The sequence below is a fragment of the Chrysemys picta genome, chromosome 13 (assembly GCF_011386835.1).
Source record: "Chrysemys picta bellii isolate R12L10 chromosome 13, ASM1138683v2, whole genome shotgun sequence".
Taxonomy (NCBI): Eukaryota; Metazoa; Chordata; order Testudines; family Emydidae; genus Chrysemys; species Chrysemys picta.
Genome location: NC_088803.1, coordinates 11,586,168 through 11,603,504, shown reverse-complemented (window position 1 = coordinate 11,603,504; position 17,337 = coordinate 11,586,168). Strand labels below are relative to the sequence as shown.

The window sequence follows — 17,337 nt, the reverse complement described above, 5'->3', positions numbered from 1 at the left end:
TGATGAAAAGAAAAAAGTTTCTTCTATCCATCCTCAGGCATCTGACATGTCTACCTGTCTGTCTGTCTGTCCATCTCCATGCACACGTTTATCCATCTGTCCTCACGCACACATCCATCTATCAATCCATCCCCATGAACATTTCTATCTGACTATCCATACATCTCAGGCACACATTATCTATCTATCTATCTCTATGCACCTTTATGCTGAATTCATCATCAAAGAACCTGGGAAAAACAGACTCTAAGCTCTTTCAGGCAGAGATTGTCTTTTTATTAGATGGCCATACAGTGCCCAGCACAGAGGCATAATAGTAAGTGATTCTGAACTTGGTGGAGGAATTCTATTGACGTCCATTGCACAGCCGGGCGAGTGAGAGGGCAGTCTGGCACTATTATCAAGGGTGACAGAGAGGAAGAATTATCCAGTGGTTAGCACACTCCCCTGTCACTTAGGAAATACAGGTTTGATTGCCTGCTCTGCTACAGACTTCCTGCGTGCCCTTAGCCAATTTGCTTAGCCTCTGTGTCTCTCAATTCTACATCTGTGCAATGGGAATAATAGCACAGCCATAGCATAAAGGACTGTGTGGGGATAAATACACTGGATATTGTGAGGTCCTCTGATCCTAGAGGAATGGCAGCTTAGATAGCTGATGGATTTTCCCTTACCAGTTTTTTTTATCATGTTTTATTGGGGGTTGGTGTACAAGCACCTATTAGCCTGTAGGGGCAGAGCGTCACCTTTGGCATCAGTAGATTTATTGCTGACTAACTATACCCCAATGAAGAAGAGAACAGAATAACAGAATCCTAGGGTCTGAATGTGCCTGTACAGCAGCTTTACTCTATTGACAATCCATTGACTCCAATGGAGTTAGGCCTGATTTACACCAGGGTGAATTACAGGGGACAATCAGGGCCGTTGATTCCAATGGGGTCACTCCTTATTTACACCAGTGAGAGGAGAATAGGACCCTACTGCTTCCCACTCACTCTGGAATATGGAAAAGCTTTTTTTTTTTGGATGCATGGATTATAAGGTGGATAGAAAGCTGGCTAGATAGTCAGGCTCAACAGGTAGTGATCAATGGCTTGATGTCTAGTTGGCAGCCGGTATCAAGTGGAGTGCCCCAGGGGTTGGTCTTGGGGCTGGTTTTGTTCAATGTCTTTATTAATGATTTGGATGATGGGATAGATTGCACCCTCAGCAAGTTCACAGATAACACTAAGATGGGGAGAAAGGTACATATGCTGGAGGGTAGAGATAGGGTCCAGAGTGACCTAGACAAATTGGAGGATTGGGCCAAAAGAAATCTGAGGTTCAACAAGGACAAGTGCAGAGTCCTGCACTTAGGATGGAAGAATCCCATGCCCCGCTACAGGCTGGGGACCGACTGGCTAAGCAGCAGTTCTGCAGAAAGGGACCTGGGGATTACAGTGGAGGAGAAGCTGGGTATGAGTCAACAGTGTGCCCTTGTTGCCAAGAAGGCTAACGGCATATTGAGCTGCATTAGGAGGATCATTGCTTCAGATCGAGAGATGTGATTATTCCCCTCTATTTGGCACTGGTGAGGCCACATCTAGAGTACTGCATCCAGTTTTGGGCCCCCCACTACAGAAAAGATGTGGACAAATTGGAGATAGTCCAGCGGAGGGCAACAAAAATGATCAGGAGGCTGGGGCACATGATTTACAAGAAGAGGGTGAGGGAACTTGTCTTGTTTAGTCTGCAGAAGAGAAGAGTGAGGGGGGATTTGATAGCAGCCTTCAACTACCTGAAGGAGGGTTCCAAAGAGGATGGATCTTGGCTGTTCTCAGTGGTGGCAGATGACAGAACAAGGAGCAATGGTCTCAAGTTGCAGTGAGGGAGATCTAGGTTGGATATTAGGAAACACTATTTCACTAGGAGGGTGGTGAAGCATTGGAATGGGTTCCCTAGGGAGGTGGTGGGATCTCCATCCCTAGAGGTTTTTAAGGCCCGTCTTGAGAAAGCCCAGGCTAGGATGATTTAGTTGGATTTAGTCCTGCTTTGAGCAGGGGATTGGACTAGATGACCTATGAGGTCTCTTCCAACCCTAATCTTCTATGATTCTATGAAAGAGATGAAGGCAATTACTGCCCTTTGTTACATTGGTTCAAACAGTAGTCCATGTACAGTAGAATCCTGGAATTCTATAGGTTCCACTTCCAAGAAGGAACTCAGTGTTACCCAGTGGAATCCACTCTGTTCCCAAGCTAGAAATTATAGGATGAAGATGTCTTCTTTCAATGTGTAATCAGGAGTGCCACCTTGTCTAATTTCCTGCTCAGTTCCCTCCTCCGGCTGTTCAGTCTTCCTTTACTCAGTATGGCCAAGGTTAGTCAAAGAGCCAAACTGTAAGAACTTCAGCAAAGTCTGTGCGATGTTTGTTCTCTCTTGTATTAACTTGGGTTAGGATTAAAGATGAGGCCACTCAGAAGACTTCATTCAGCAAGTTTGAAATAGGAATCACTATCGTGCTTTTGGACTCTAGGAGATAAAGTGGAACTCTAATGTAGCGAGAGCATTTTGTTTTTTCTTGTGGAAAATTTTTAAGAACAAAGAATTTGTTTGCATCAACATTTTCATTGAAAAAATTATTGAAACTTTTCATTTCTGGACAAATATTGGTTATCCAATTAAAAGGTTTTTGTTGTTGTTGTTTTTTTGTTTGTTTGTTTTTTATGAAAACAGACACATTCCATGGATGTTTTTATTTACCCCAAAACCCAAAAGAAATCTTTGGTGGAAAAATTTTGACCAGCCCTAAATACGGTCCAGATTCTCCTCCTATTTGCTTTGATATAAACACAAATAACAGATAGAAGTTCTGATTCTGTGTGGTGCTGAATGTCTCCTACAGTGTGCTAACATTCACAGCTCTCAGCATCTCAAAGAATTTGGATTTCAGAATGAATTTTTCCAAGAGACCTTGGGGATTTAGACACATAACTGTCTGTAGAGGGGCAGTAACCCCGCTCCTGCCCTGGGAGAGGGCTCTGGTAAGGGAAAACCTGGGCTGATTGGGGAAGTGGCCACAGCTGGGCCATGCCCCAATCAGGCCACAGCTGGCCCTTATAAGAGGGCAGTGGATGGGGGAGCAGTCAGTCTCCTCTCTCTGCTTTCAGAGAGAGGGGCCTGGCTGCTGGGAAGCTCAGGGTACCTAGAGTAAGGCAGGGCTGGGGAAAGGCCAGAGGGGCTGGGGAGCTCCAGACTGGCAATTCCCCAGGCTGCAGGGCCTTGTCCAAGGCCCCATAGAGGCACTGGGTTGCAGAGCAAGGCAGCAGGTCCAAAAACCCCTTGCCTGTGATGAGTGGCTTATACTGCAATCTACCCCAGGGAGCAGGGGCTAGTTGGTGACTGCAGGTAGCTTATGACTGAGGCGAGGTGGGGATAGGGGGTGGGGGTTCCCTGGGGAGGGGACACCCTAAGAGTGAGGGGTTACTTCCAGGGGCAGCACCCCAGATAACGGGGCACCGGAGTCCTGGGAGAGATATGGGGGCCAAGCAGCACTGGGACACCAGCCTGCAGAGAGCGCTCCAAATCTGGAAAATGAGCTAATTCCCAGGACACCAGCAGGAAGTGCCGCAGGGGTGAGTTCCACCCTGCTACACTGTGATAAAAAGAATGGCATGTTTCTTGGGTGTGCTCCTATGATCCCATCTGAAATTGTCCATATCACCAGAACTTTTTATTCTGCGTCTATGGAGCTCCTAGCACACTTGGGACTCCTAGGGGTTATTACTATACAAATAATAAATAATAAAGTACTAGTAGGACTAGTAAAAAAATCCATAAACCCCTTTTTCAGTGGAAAATTGGGGTTTTGATTAAATGACAATTTTAATAGCATTTGTCTGCTTTCTGTGTATTCTTGTATTTTTTTTGTCAAAAAAAACAAAAAGCCAGAATCCAACCATTTTTGGGTGAAGACTGACAAAAAAATCAGTTCTTGGCATTCTTGGGCCAAAAATGTTTGTTTCGTGTTTTCAGAAAAAGTTTGAATTTTCCATTACAAAAATCTAACTGGATTTACTTCTTCCCCTTATGTATATCTGTCTATTTGCCTTTCTCCATCTATAAAACGTTATTATTAATTATGATTATTATAACACTGAACAGAGAAGCTTACTCTCCCTACCCAATTTAAAAGCAACAAAGCAAATCAAGACAAAACATAGTTCCTCATTGCATGCAACTGGAAGAGAGGATAACAAATTGATGAAAAGAGAGGAGGAACTTTCTGAAGCAATGGATTTAACACTAGATGATGCCCATGGCTCTTATAATGTTGAAAGCTTTTAAAATCTTCTGTAGGCAACCTGTGACACCTTTACTCTTATTGATGAGGTACTTTTTCATGTATGTATCCTCATGGAAGTCAAGAGAGTTGCTCACCTGCGTAAGAGTACCACAAACTGATCCTGTATGAAAAGCATTTTTCTGAGCCTAACCCAGGAACCCCTTACCTACCTCTGCAATGAGTAAAGGTTCTTCACTGACTCCAATGCAGAGAAGATTTAGTTGCCTTATTCAAGATCTCACAAGTCACCACTAGGACAGCTCCCACATTATGCCCCTTTCCAGTACTAATTAGGAGAGCACAATGACTCATTAAGTGGCTGTTTACCTTACTGCACATAAGTATACACAGGTATATTTGGGTTAATCCTGCCTATATTGAGTCAAGCTGAGATTTTCAAAGTGGCCAAAGGGGGTTAGGCACCCAAATCCAACTGAAATTCAAATGGCTTCCAGCTGCTTTGAATAATGCCAACCTCTCTCTTTTATTATTGTTATTCTTATTTGTATAACAATAGCACCTAGTAACCCAACCTGGAGCTAGCTGGAAATTTCTGTCCCATGGGAAATATTTTGGCATTTGCTTTCATCCCAAAGAGTCAAAATATCGAAAATGTATTGCAGAATTAAACGTTCAAAAATGGTTCAATCTGGAAATGTCACAATGGAATATTCTGAAATTTTCTATGTAAACCAGACAGCGCTTCCAAAGAGTCAGTTAAAACTAAAACCTTTTGGTATGAATTTGCCCATTAATAAAATGGAATATTTAATAGAAATCAACCTTTCCCCATTTAAAAAATCAATTTACATAGAACCCCATATATCCTCAGGAATTTATTTCTATCAAAAAGCTTTCACTAGCTATAACCCCAACCAAGTTCACTCTCCAAACGCATAGGGAGAGATAGGCTTTGCAATCAAAATATTATTTGTTATTATTTAGTATTTGTTTTGTGGTAGAGCCTAGGAACCCCAGTCATGGAGTGAGATGCTATCATCCTAGGAGCTGTACAAACATAGAACAAAACATGCCCCCACCCAAAGAGCTGACAATCTAAGAGACAAAGTGTGAGAACGGGAAGTGAAACACTAGCATGTAAAGGGAATGAGGTTTGCTCCAGGTCACATGGCAGTAGCAGAGTTGGGAACTGAATCCCGTTCTTCTGAGTTCCAGTCCAGTTCCTTCTGCACTAGACTAGTTGCCGCTTTTTCTCCTGATGTCAAATGCATTGATATTATTTAGGATTATTCAGTTCCCTGATTCTCTCTTTGCCAGGTGCCCCAGAGGGAATGAACAGAACCGGTAATCATCAATGTGCTGTAATATTTATACTGCTTACTGTATTTTTCACTCCATGCACCTGATGAAGTGGGTTTTAGCCCATGAAAGCTTATGCCCAAATAAATTTGTTAGTCTCTAAGGTTCCACAAGGACTCCTCATTGTTTTTGGTAATCATCAAGTGATCCATCTCCTGTTGCCCATTCCCAGCTTCTGGCAAACAGAGGCTAGGGACACCATCCCTGCCCATCCTAGCTAATGGCCATTGATGGACCTATCTTCCATGAATTTATGGAGTTCTTTTTTGAACCCTGTTATAGACTTGGCCTTCACAACATCCTCTTGCAAAGATTTCCACAGGTTGATTGTGAGCTGTGTGAAGAAATATTTCATTTTGTTTGTTTTAAACCTTCTGCCTATTAATTCCATTTGGTGACCCCTAGTTCTTGTGTTATGAGACAGAGTAAATAAAACTCCTCATGATTTTATAGACTTCTATCATATCCCCCCTTAGTCTTCTGTTTTCCAAGCTGAAAAGTCCCAGCCTTATTAATCACTCCTCATAAGGAAACTATTCCATAGCCCCTCATCAGTTTTGTTGCTCTTTTCTGAACTTTTTCCAAGTCCAGTATATCTTTTTTGAGATGGGGCTACCATATTTGCACACTGTATTCAAAATGTGGGTGTACCATGGATTTATATAGAGGCCATATGATATTTATCTATCCCTTTCCAAATGATTCCCAACATTCTGTTCACCTTTTCTGACTGCCGCTGCACATTAAGTGGATGATTTCAGAGAACTATCCACAAGGACTCCAAGATCTCTTTCTTGAGTGGGAACAGTTAATTTAGACCCCAGCATTTCAGGGCCATGCCATATACAGAAACATATTCATGTCTAGCATAGCTGTGCATATTTTTTTTGGATAAATATCATTCATGGGGCTCAACCAAAATGCCAGCTCTGAAATTTTAGGGAGGTTGCATCCTACACCTGGAACTAGATCTGAGATTCACAGCTGGCCCTTATCACTACAATATGCAAAACTAAACCTGGGGATGCAAACACCCCCACAACCTTTGGATTGTTGGATATCCAGTTGCAAATTTAGCAGTTCACACCCTCCTCTAGTTTTTAGTTTTAATAAGTCATGTGTGAGAGAGAGTGCACACAGGCGTGTACTTGCATGGGTTGCAGGGGGTGTGGTGTTTGAAGAATTAGGAGAGGGATAATATGTGTGTGTGTGTGTGTTTTAGGGGAACTGCGGCTACATTTTTGCAAACCAGCAGGAATACATATGTGTGCATTTCTGGACATGCATATGGCTGATTAATGTATGTGTGTACATGTTTGTAGACGTGTGGGGGCATTTTTGTTTGCACACATGATAAAAACGTTAAGGGGTCACAGCTGTGTGAAGGTGTACATATGGAGAGTTATTGTAGTGTGTTCACAAACATTTCTGAGGCACATGTCAGGGGATTATGGGAGGGTGTGTGATTACAGGAGGTCTTGGTGTCTGGTTAAGAACTTGGTTTAACTGACATTTGATTTGATCTCTGTAAACTCAGCTGGTTCCATTGAAACCAATAGAAAACTGCCATTGACTTCACAAAGGAGAAGGGCAGTAATTTAGTTCTGGGATCAAGCCCACTGACAAATTTACCCGAAGACCATGTTGGAACCACTCTCTGGGGTGTTTTGGATCTCTAGTCATCACTAGAAGGACACTTCAGGTTGACAAGGACGCCAGCATACAGCTAGGTAAGCAATGTGGCCTAGTGGATAAAGCTTTAGAGTTGCATGTGTTCTATGCCTGGCTCATTAGGGTTTGAAGAAAAGCTCTGTGTGAGCTTGAAAGCTTGCCTCTCTCCCCAACAGAATCTGGTCCAATAAAAGATATCACCTCCCCCACCTTGTCTCCCTGTGGAGCTATGTATCGCACAGGGAGTCTGTGGCTGAACTGAGAAGTGAACCTATGGTGTATTTCATAGAAAAACCTCGGTAGATTCAATAATTTGGTAACTTTATTTTTTAAAGCCCTACTTTGAACTGGACAGCCCCATTTTTTTCCCGTGACTCATGAAAACCTCCTTCTTCCCCTGAGTCTGCTCAGGGCACTCTTCACCTCTTTGTTCCTCAGACTGTAGATCATGGGGTTCAGCACTAGGGAGAGGACAGAATAAAAAAGAGAGATCAACATATCCACCTCCACTGTGTGGTTGGACTTCGGCCGCAGGTAAATAGCACAGGCTGAGCCGTAGAACAAGGTGACCATGGTGAGGTGAGAGGAGCAGGTCGAGAAGGCCTTATGTCTTCCCTTGGCTGATGGGGTCTTCAGGATGCTGGAGAGTATTTGAGCATAGGACACAACAACCAGCAAGAAGGAGGACAGGTTGATCAAAACACTGAGGGCTAGGATGGAGGCCTCATTCCTCAACGTGTCCCCACAGGCCAGCTTCAGCACTGGGTAGATATCACAGAAGAAGTGGTTGATCTCGTTGGGGCCGCAGTAGGGCAAGGAAAAGATCCAAGCCACGTTGCCCAGCGGCATCAGAATTCCACAGAGCCAGCAGGCAGCGGCCATCTTGGCACAGGCCCTATGGTTCATAAGGAGGGCGTAGTGCAGAGGGGAGCAGATGGCTCTGTAGCGGTCATATGCCATGGCAGCCAGCAGGTAGCATTCTGCCATCCCAAGAGAAAGGAAGAAATACATCTGGGCAGCGCATCCAGTGAAGGAGATGACTCTCTCCTCAGAGATTAAATTGACCAGTATCTTGGGGACGGTGACTGAGGTGTAGCAGATCTACAGGAAGGATAGGTTCCGAAGGAAGAAATACATGGGGGTGTGGAGGGCTGGGTCCAGTACTGTCATGAAGATGATGAGGATGTTTCCTGTCAGGGCGACGGTATAGATAATGGAGAAACCTATACAAAATATTGCTCGGGTCTCTGGATGTCTCCAGAATCTGAAGAAAATGAAGTGGGTCAGCATGCTGTGATTCCGCTGTGCAATTTCACTGGTATAGCTCATCTGTGGAAGGAGGAGGAAAAAGAATTTCCATGTGGTCATTATGGGCCAGCTCATAGGAACATAGGACTGGAAGAGACCTCCTGGCTCATTGAGTCCAGTTCCCTGCTTTCACTGGGAACCACATTGTATAATCCAAATCATAAAAGGATCCAGCTCCATGTTAACACTAATTAGATTGTTTGCCCCTATTGGGAGGTTGTTCCAGAACCTCCCTCCTCTGATGGCTAGAAACATTCTTCTAATTTCCAGACTAAATGTACTCACAGACCGTTTATCTCCATTTGTTCTTGTGCCAGCATTTACCCTGCCTGATGTTTACAGTGCATTTATAAAGGGCAATCAGATCCCTTCTCAGCATGCATTTTGCTAAGCTAAACAAGCCAAGTTCTTTTAGTCTTTTGTGGCTGGATTTTTTAAAGCTATTGAGTTGCTTGGTGGGATTTTAAAAAGCAGCTAGGCACCCAACAGCTATTGAAATCAAAGAGTGTTTGGTGCCTAGGTACTTTAGAAAATCCCACTCAGCATCTACGTATCTTAAAAAATCTAGCCCTTAGTCTTTTTAGTTTCATCAACTGGTATACACTGGTGTAGCCCCACTAACTTCAACAAAGCTGTGCCTCTGTACATCACCATCGAGCTAGCTAGCCCCATTTACATCTATCTATCTATCTATCTATCTATCTATCTATCTATCTATCTATCTAGCAACAGGCCATTAAAAGAAAAATACAAACCCTGCTATGAGACTCAGATTGCCGCACAGTAAATCTGGAATCAGACATTTCAATTCAGAGTAGTTACTCAGTGATTACCCTTGTGAGTATCTGTTAGTAAATACTAACCCTTTTAGTCCTGTTTTGTTCTCTATATTTGATTCATTTGTATATTAACTATTCTTTAGAATTTTTAGGATATTAACAAAAAGTATGTTCAATTCTAAGGCCAGAACACTGGTCCCTGGCTGATATGTAACCCTATTCAGGAATTCCGTGCTTTAGACTGAATATAATAATCCATAGTGTCCCTATCTCTATAAACCTCCAGATATTCATGGGAACCATCCCCTTAAAACACACACACACATACATATGTATAAAATGCTAACATATCGTTACATCAGATAGGGAAGAATGATTGTGAGGGAAGAAAGACCCATTGAAAGATATTATCTTGAAGAATTGTTAGGCCTCTCTGCTGTAAATAATTATGCCTTCACACGTAAATCAGGTAAACTTAGAATGTATAGAAATGACATCAGAATGTGTGTTTCTTTTAGCAAAGAGGTTTTCTTTGTTTGGATACCCTATATAATGACCCAGGTATGGGAACTTATTTGGGAAATGGAAACTGGGTGTCCTTCCAGTTACAGTGAAGAAGAGACACAGACCCAGCTCTTGATCTTACATCAAAGGTGGTAATGTAACTATCCTTTTGTATTGTGCTGTGCTAATCTCTGACTGATAAATCTTTGATTAAATAATCCCAGTTCAGCAATCCTGAGTCATCATTGACTCAGAACACGCAACCCCCTCAAATAACTAAGAGCAGAGGCTGAGGCTTTGTCATTGATTTCAGTCTGTTTCATTCTCAATGAAATGTCCCGTGTTCTCGTCCCAGCTACACGGATGACTAGGACAACCCTAGCAAGCTTGAATCAGTCTAACCAGGAGCAGAGCAGAACAGATCCCTGAATATCAAACCCTCAGATGAAATTCAAACCACCACAGATTTACCTCTATATCCAGGCAGCACTCCTGCATCTGCTGTGAATGAAGGTCTGGGTGGATTAGAGGTATTTCAGCTGCTTTCTGAGTCTCCAGGGACAAGTTCCCTTAAATATTTTGGGTTTAATTAGGTATCTTTTAAAGGTAAATTGTCATTTATCCTTCAGCTTTAAAAATAAACCCAACAGATAAGAAGGTCCTATCCTGTGAATGGCTGGATGGAGGGCCTTCATCTCCCACTAACCTCAATGGGAACATCGTGCTACCAGCACCAGCGAGATCCAGGACATTCAAGTGTAAACGCTTGTGTTTATTCCTATGGTCCCTGATGGAATTGCTCATGTGAACCCTTTGTGGCTTTGAGTGTTTGCTTATTTACAACTCTCTGATTTCCCAATTCCCTTTCTCTCCCCACTCCCCACAGATACAGAAATGAGACATCCATACACATCAAGAAAATATCTTTCCCCTGACAGGGGGCAGTGTGTGTGTGCGTGTGCATACACACACACACACACACACACACACACACAGAGCAAGTCTCATTCCTTCCAGTAGGGGGCAATTTCTTATTTGCACAAAACATATGAGGGTGCAATCCACGCCATCCTCCAGATCATTAATGAAGATATTGAACATAACCGGCCCCAGGACCGACCCTCGGGGCACTCCGCTTGATACCGGCTGCCAACTAGACATGGAGCCATAGATCACTACCTGTTGAGCCCGATGATCTAGCCAGCTTTCTATCCACCTTATAGTCCATTCATCCAGCCCATACTTCTTTAACTTGCTAGCAAGAATATTGTGGGAGACCGTATCAAAAGCTTTGCTAAAGTCAAGTTACAGCTCTCTGCTTTCAATCTATGCCGTCAGCTTACTTAGAAGGCTGATATACAGGCACTGAGAAATGTAACTACTTCTGTCCATTAGGCTTTGGGCAGGTGAAAGACCTACTGCATTTTTTATTGGATTGTACTTTGTATTGCCACTTGAGATCAAAATGGCTTTCTGTGTTTTTGTCCCTTTTTCTACGACTGCTCAGAAAATGGAATATTTACTAGGAATTGGCAATATATCTGCGATCCAAGTTATTGCCTGTTTTGCATGGTCAGCCACTAAAATAAAGAAAAAGCAAGTAGCTTGGTGATAACATATGATATAATGATTTATGTTGGTTTTAAATATATATGAATATTTTAAAATACTGGTGTTAGTTTTTAAGTCTTATTTTAATATCTTTTGATATTGGTGCATTTGCCTATGGCTGAGTGGCTATTAATAATCATGACTTCACTTGACTTAGCCAAACACCCCCATTTTTGGGAAATAGGGTTGTCTCAGTAGTCCCTGTGTCTCTTTAGCCTGGTCAAACCAGTTTAAGCAACCCACTAGGCAGAGATAACATATCATAGAAAATAAATGTAGAGTGTTGCTGAGGAATTCCTATCTGGGCTGTGACCTCCTTTCTTGTGGATGTGTCTGATTTAACCCTTAATAGCTATCTAGCAAACAATGCAATAACAATCTAATGCAAAGATGTACATATTATATTCATTACATATTACAGGCATCCTTCATACCTCCTTCATACCCTCTTCTGCCCAAAACTTCCTCCCACCATAATGAATTTCACAGTAGAAAAGATTCTTTATTGAGACTGCTGGACACAGACAGACCCTACAGTTTCCTCTGGCTCTCTAGCTCCCTTTCTCTGCTGCCAGGTTTCAAGAGTTGGTCACAAATTTTATATATTTATTGCAGAGGAGGGGGGAGGGGTTCTGTGGGAAATGCCAAAAATAACTTTTTTGTTCAAGAATTGTTTTTATTTTTTTATTGAGAAACTGAAAACTCTAAAAAACATGTTTTGTTGTTGTACTTTCAACAACTGAAAAATATATTTCTTTATTTATTGGAGATTTTGACATTTTGCAACTTGGTTACAGGAAAGAGAAACATTTCCATATTTTAGGCTTTTCCACCAACTCCCTACTGCTCCCCCCCCCCAAAAAATATTTTTGGGTGGGAGTGAAAATTTCTCTTTAAAAGAAAAGTCATTTCCAATTGGCATGGGGGAAAACATTTTAGCAGAAAAATGTTGACCCCCAGCTCTACTGGTTTTATCAAGAGGGATATCTCTTAATCCTGTCTTGGACAAAGCAGACATGTAAAGGACTGATACCAACTGTATAGCCCTCATCTCTATATCTCGATCACTGCATCTACAGGCTTTGTGCAAGCACACTCCATATTCCCCTTTGTTTGAAAATTTCTACGTCATTGCTGACTTGTCTGAACTATGGGTCAGACCCTCAGGTGTTGTAAACACAAACCTATCCATCTTCGAGGACCTTGCCCCATAATTATGATACATTTGTTTCCTTTAAGAAAGCAATTTCTGGCCATTGTTCTCCTGAGAGCCCCCTTCACCTCCTTGTTTCTCAGGCTGTAGATAAGGGGGTTGAACATGGGGGTGATGACTGTGTAGAAGAGAGAGAGCAGCTTGTTGGTTACTGGTGCATATGCAGAATTGGGGCGCAGATACGTGACAATTCCTGTCCCGAAGAATAGTGTCACCACCAGAAGATGTGAGGAACAGGTGGAGAAGGCCTTATGCCTACTCTGAGCCGAAGGCATTTTCAGGATGGTCAGGAGGATGAGAAGGTAGGAGACCAGAATCAACACAAAGGGAAATGTTATGAATAGCAGGGCAACCATAAAAACGGCGATTTCATTCAGGTAAGTGACCCCACAGGCCAGCTTCAATACTGGGGGGATGTCACAGAAGAAATGGTTAATTTCATTGGATCCACAAAAAGGCAAGGTAAATATTACTGAGGTGTGTCCCAAGGACGTGAGGAGACCACTGATCCATGACACAGCAGCCATCTCTGAGCATCTGGTATGGTTCATAATGTGCGTATAGCGTAAGGGGTAGCATATTGCAACATAGCGGTCATAAGCCATCGCCCCCAAAAGAAAACACTCTGTGCCCCCTAGAAATAGAAAGAAATACATCTGCACAGCACAGCCAGTGAAGGAGATAGTTTTATCCTCCGAGAGGAGGTTGGCCAGCATCTTGGGCAGGGTGACCGAGGTGTAGCAGATCTCCAGGAAGGACAGGTTCATGAGGAAGAAATACATGGGGGTGTGGAGGGCAGCATCAGCCAATGTCAGGGTGAATATGAGAAGATTTCTGGTCAGAGTGATCACGTAGGTAGCTAGAAACACCAGGAAGAATAAAGCCTGTATCTTTGGAAGGTCAGAAAGACCCAGGAGAATGAACTGAGTGACAACGGTGTGATTCCTTCCTGCCATTTGGGCTCTCAGTTCCTCAGGACAGTATTTATTCCTGAGGAAAGATAGAAGGCAATATAGTAAAAATTTCTGAATGTAGTGACAGGTAGGGAAAAACAGCAAAGCAGCTTAGATAACTTATACAAGAAGGGAGCTCCATCCTGTCCCTTTCTTTCCCCATCTCCTTGCTTGTCTCCCTTCCCCTCAACCTGAATCTTCCCCGGGGCCCTTCCTGGGCCACATTTGGTCATCAAAGCCATCTTGACTCAGGGCAGTTTACCTTCACTTCTATTATCAATAATGGAAAATGGTGGTCAACTTTCTTATAGTCATCATCCATACTGGCACCTGCAAAAACTGTAGGGGATCATATGGCCTTAAACTCTGAATCTATTAAACTATTGTGTAAATGGGAATCAGGCCCTATCAGAGTGATTCATCCAAATAAAATAATTCATTTACACATTCATTTAACACATTTAAATCATGAAGCCACTCCAGGAAATCATGGTCTGCTCACAGATACAGCTTTAGAAGAAAAAGAGACAAAATGTGCCTGATAAATTACTTGGATCAGTTCTTACCTTACCTTGTTCAATAGCAATTGTCTGAAGAGGAAAGACCATTCTTCTCTTAGTTAAATTGCCGCTGGGGAGTATGGATGAAATTAGTTCATTTTCTAACTGTGGAAGTTATTTCTTTGTAAGGCATCTAGATTTTATAGAAAAATGTATATTGTAAAAGATAGTGAGATGCTCTGTCAGAGTAGGTAGATATAAAGGCAGACAGTTACTATTGTTAATTCCCCCACCTCCTGGCTTCAGCACAGGAATCAGGTCCATTTGTCAGTTCCATCCCTAGTTTCTGCACAATATGGGTCCCTGCATGTCACTTTCATCCTCCTCCGACTATTGTCCCTCCTAGCTTCAGCATGGGGAAAGATCAGAAATTGCATTTGCTAGCCACTTATGTCAAGGAGATCCAGGGTCATGTGGATGAGTGCCTTTTTTATTATTATAAGAAAGAAAGAAAAAAAAGAATATAACTACCTTTACTTTTTACTAGTGAATGAAGATTGTCCTGAATCAGCGACCCTATAACAGTGTGTGACATTCAGACATAGATGATGGAACGGCATCTACATAATGACAGTCTTCCTGAAATTGACTGGTTTGTAAATCATTGAAACACTGGTATTCATTGAAAATCAATGGGAAATGGGTGCTTAATTACATCAGGTGCTTTTGAAAGTGTTACCCATAACTAACATTTGCTTGGGTTCCCCAAAATACAGTATTCCTTACCTTCATCTGGATCACAGAGAGACGTCTTCACTGACTTTGCACGGTCTTTGTGTATGGGCACAGGTCTTTTAATCATGCTAGATGTACTCTTGGGAAATGACACCACAATCATTTTACACTCCAATACCAAAGGAACAAAACGTGTTCTAAATATGTAACTAAGTGGCATGATTCTCATGTACATCAGCTTAATAGAGAGTAACTCAACACAGCTCATAAATTTAAAGTTTTCCACCATGGTCTGACCTTTCGGCGTTGAAACAAGCAATCCAAATCTGTGATGAAATGCAGAACACTTGGTTTTTGTTGTGTGTCTCAACATAGTTGTTGTTGTAGTTATTGTTGTGTGGCTCAACATAGTTTTTTTAAACTACGCAATTGTTTTTAGGTACGTCCTCTCACTGTGCAAATTAAATATACCAGATTTTCAAAAGAAAACTGTAGTAGGAAGAGAGCCTGAGATATAAGCCCTTGGGTCAAAGGCCTGCTATGAGGCCTGAGGTAAAGTAGTGGGCAAGCTTTACTGATCTAAAGCAAAGTTAGCAAAAGTCAGGCTGTGAATAAACATCAGGCTCTGCCTGCTTGCAAATTCACAGAATCTGGCAAGAACAGGGCTGATATTGCAGAAACACACATTCCAGAAGAGAGGTACCGGAACATCCCAATATCAAGGATGGTAAAAAAAAACATTCCCCAAGGATAACAGGAACACACTGACCCCTCCTAAAAGATAAGGTCAGGATGACAGTGTAATAAATAGAGATGTTTTCATGTACAAGGAGATGGGTAATAACTAGCCATATTAGGGGACAGTAACTAACTATGTCAGAGGGGCAGTACTAACTTGTTTGTATCAGGGTATAAAGAGGTAACTCTGAGAGAGTATCTTTGTCCAGCCAAGGAAGCAGTGGAAAGTTCTGCCATTCAGTAAGCTGCATCCATTGTCACGGGCATACATGTCTTAGTATCCTCGTAGAGTCTACTACTTTCTATTACTGTGCTTCATTGACAATAAACCTGGCTGGGCGCCTTTGAACCTTAATGGTTCTTGTGGTCATTGGACGGTTCACTCAAGGTCTGCTATGCCAGCTGTCTATGCAGAGCTGGGACAGCACACAGGGAGAACACACACACACAGCCAAACATCTAACAACAAAAACTTGTGAAGCAAATTCCATCATGTGGAACCATTAGGACTCCTTGCACGTATTTTCAATAGGATTTGAACCCTGGTCTTTCAGGTCCTCAAAACAGACCTCTACCAGTCAAGCATGAATGTTTTTTTAGACAGCAATAGAGTTCTGTAGATCAGGTATCCGCAGGAGCACTGCCAGCGTTTCCGCCGCCCTAGGCGGTGGAAGGTCCCATCCCAAAATGCCGCCCCCCCCACAGAGGCAGCAGAAGGTCCCGCCACTGAAAAACTGCCGCGGTCACCGCCCCCCAAATCGCAGTGACCTATGCGACCGCCTAGGTCGCCTAATGGGTTGCACCAGCCCTGGGTATCTGGAAGGTGGTATGGAGGGTGCTGTGGAGAGGACAGAGGTTTTTTAGAGAGGAGGGCCAGATTTTCAAATGTTTTCAGTGCCAAGAGATTCAGAAAGGTGCCCAGTGGGGTTTGCAAAGGTGACTAAGCAGGATAGGCACCCAGCTCCCATTGGCTCGGAGTCCACCTTTTGAAAGGTAATGTGAACATAAGAACAGCCATACAGGGTCAGACCAATGGTCCATTTAGCCCAGTATCCTGTGTTCTGACCATGGCCAATGCCAGGTACTTCAGAGGGAATGAACAGAACAGGTAATCATCAAATGATCCAGCCCATGTCACCCATTCCCAGCTTCTTTAGTGTGGCTAAAAAGATGAACCTTGGGTTTGTCATTTGAGAGATCTGGGATCAAGTCTCAACTTTCCCAGGAATGGCCTTTTGAAACCTCTCAATTAGCTATTAATGAAGTGCATGAGTGACCCAAGGTGCTGATATTTGATTGCCTTCTAGGAAATGGCCTGAGGCCTTATCCCTCAATAAAGTCCCTTAAATGCATAGAAATATAAACATCAGTCATTAGAGGTGAAACCAGAACCCAGGATCTCCTGGCTGCCAGTTCAGTGCACCTTCCTTAGGTTGGTCCCACTCTTCATGAGCTCATTGCCTGCTTTGGTAATGTAGAGGAGCAATCACCTTGATTCAGTTGGAATGTGGAATTAGAGTAGGTTGGAATAGATGAGATATTTTCTCCATGAAAAATTTTGCTTTTCATCAAAGAACCAAAAAAGCAATACAAGAACATTAAGGGTAAAATTTTCCCAGGGACCAGATTTTCTAGACCACCTAGGTATGGTTCCCAAACTTTGACTTGTCACCCCAAG

At 42.7% G+C, this 17,337-nt stretch overlaps 2 protein-coding genes across 2 annotated transcripts; both read right to left on the bottom strand.

Annotated features, from left to right (window-relative positions):
* Positions 1-7,693: 7,693 nt before the first annotated feature.
* Positions 7,694-8,278, bottom strand: LOC112060556 (olfactory receptor 10C1-like). The gene has a single exon (XM_065565159.1). The coding sequence runs from the start codon at positions 8,276-8,278 to the stop codon at positions 7,694-7,696; it is 585 nt and encodes a 194-aa protein (XP_065421231.1).
* A 141-nt stretch (positions 8,279-8,419) lies between these two features.
* Positions 8,420-13,728, bottom strand: LOC101944696 (olfactory receptor 10A7). The gene is made up of 3 exons (XM_024111524.2): positions 12,705-13,728; positions 10,381-10,478; positions 8,420-8,647 (listed from the first exon to the last, which is right to left on the bottom strand). The coding sequence occupies exons 1-3, from the start codon at positions 13,687-13,689 to the stop codon at positions 8,420-8,422; spliced, it is 1,311 nt and encodes a 436-aa protein (XP_023967292.2). The 5' UTR covers positions 13,690-13,728.
* Between the last annotated feature and the right edge of the window lie 3,609 nt (positions 13,729-17,337).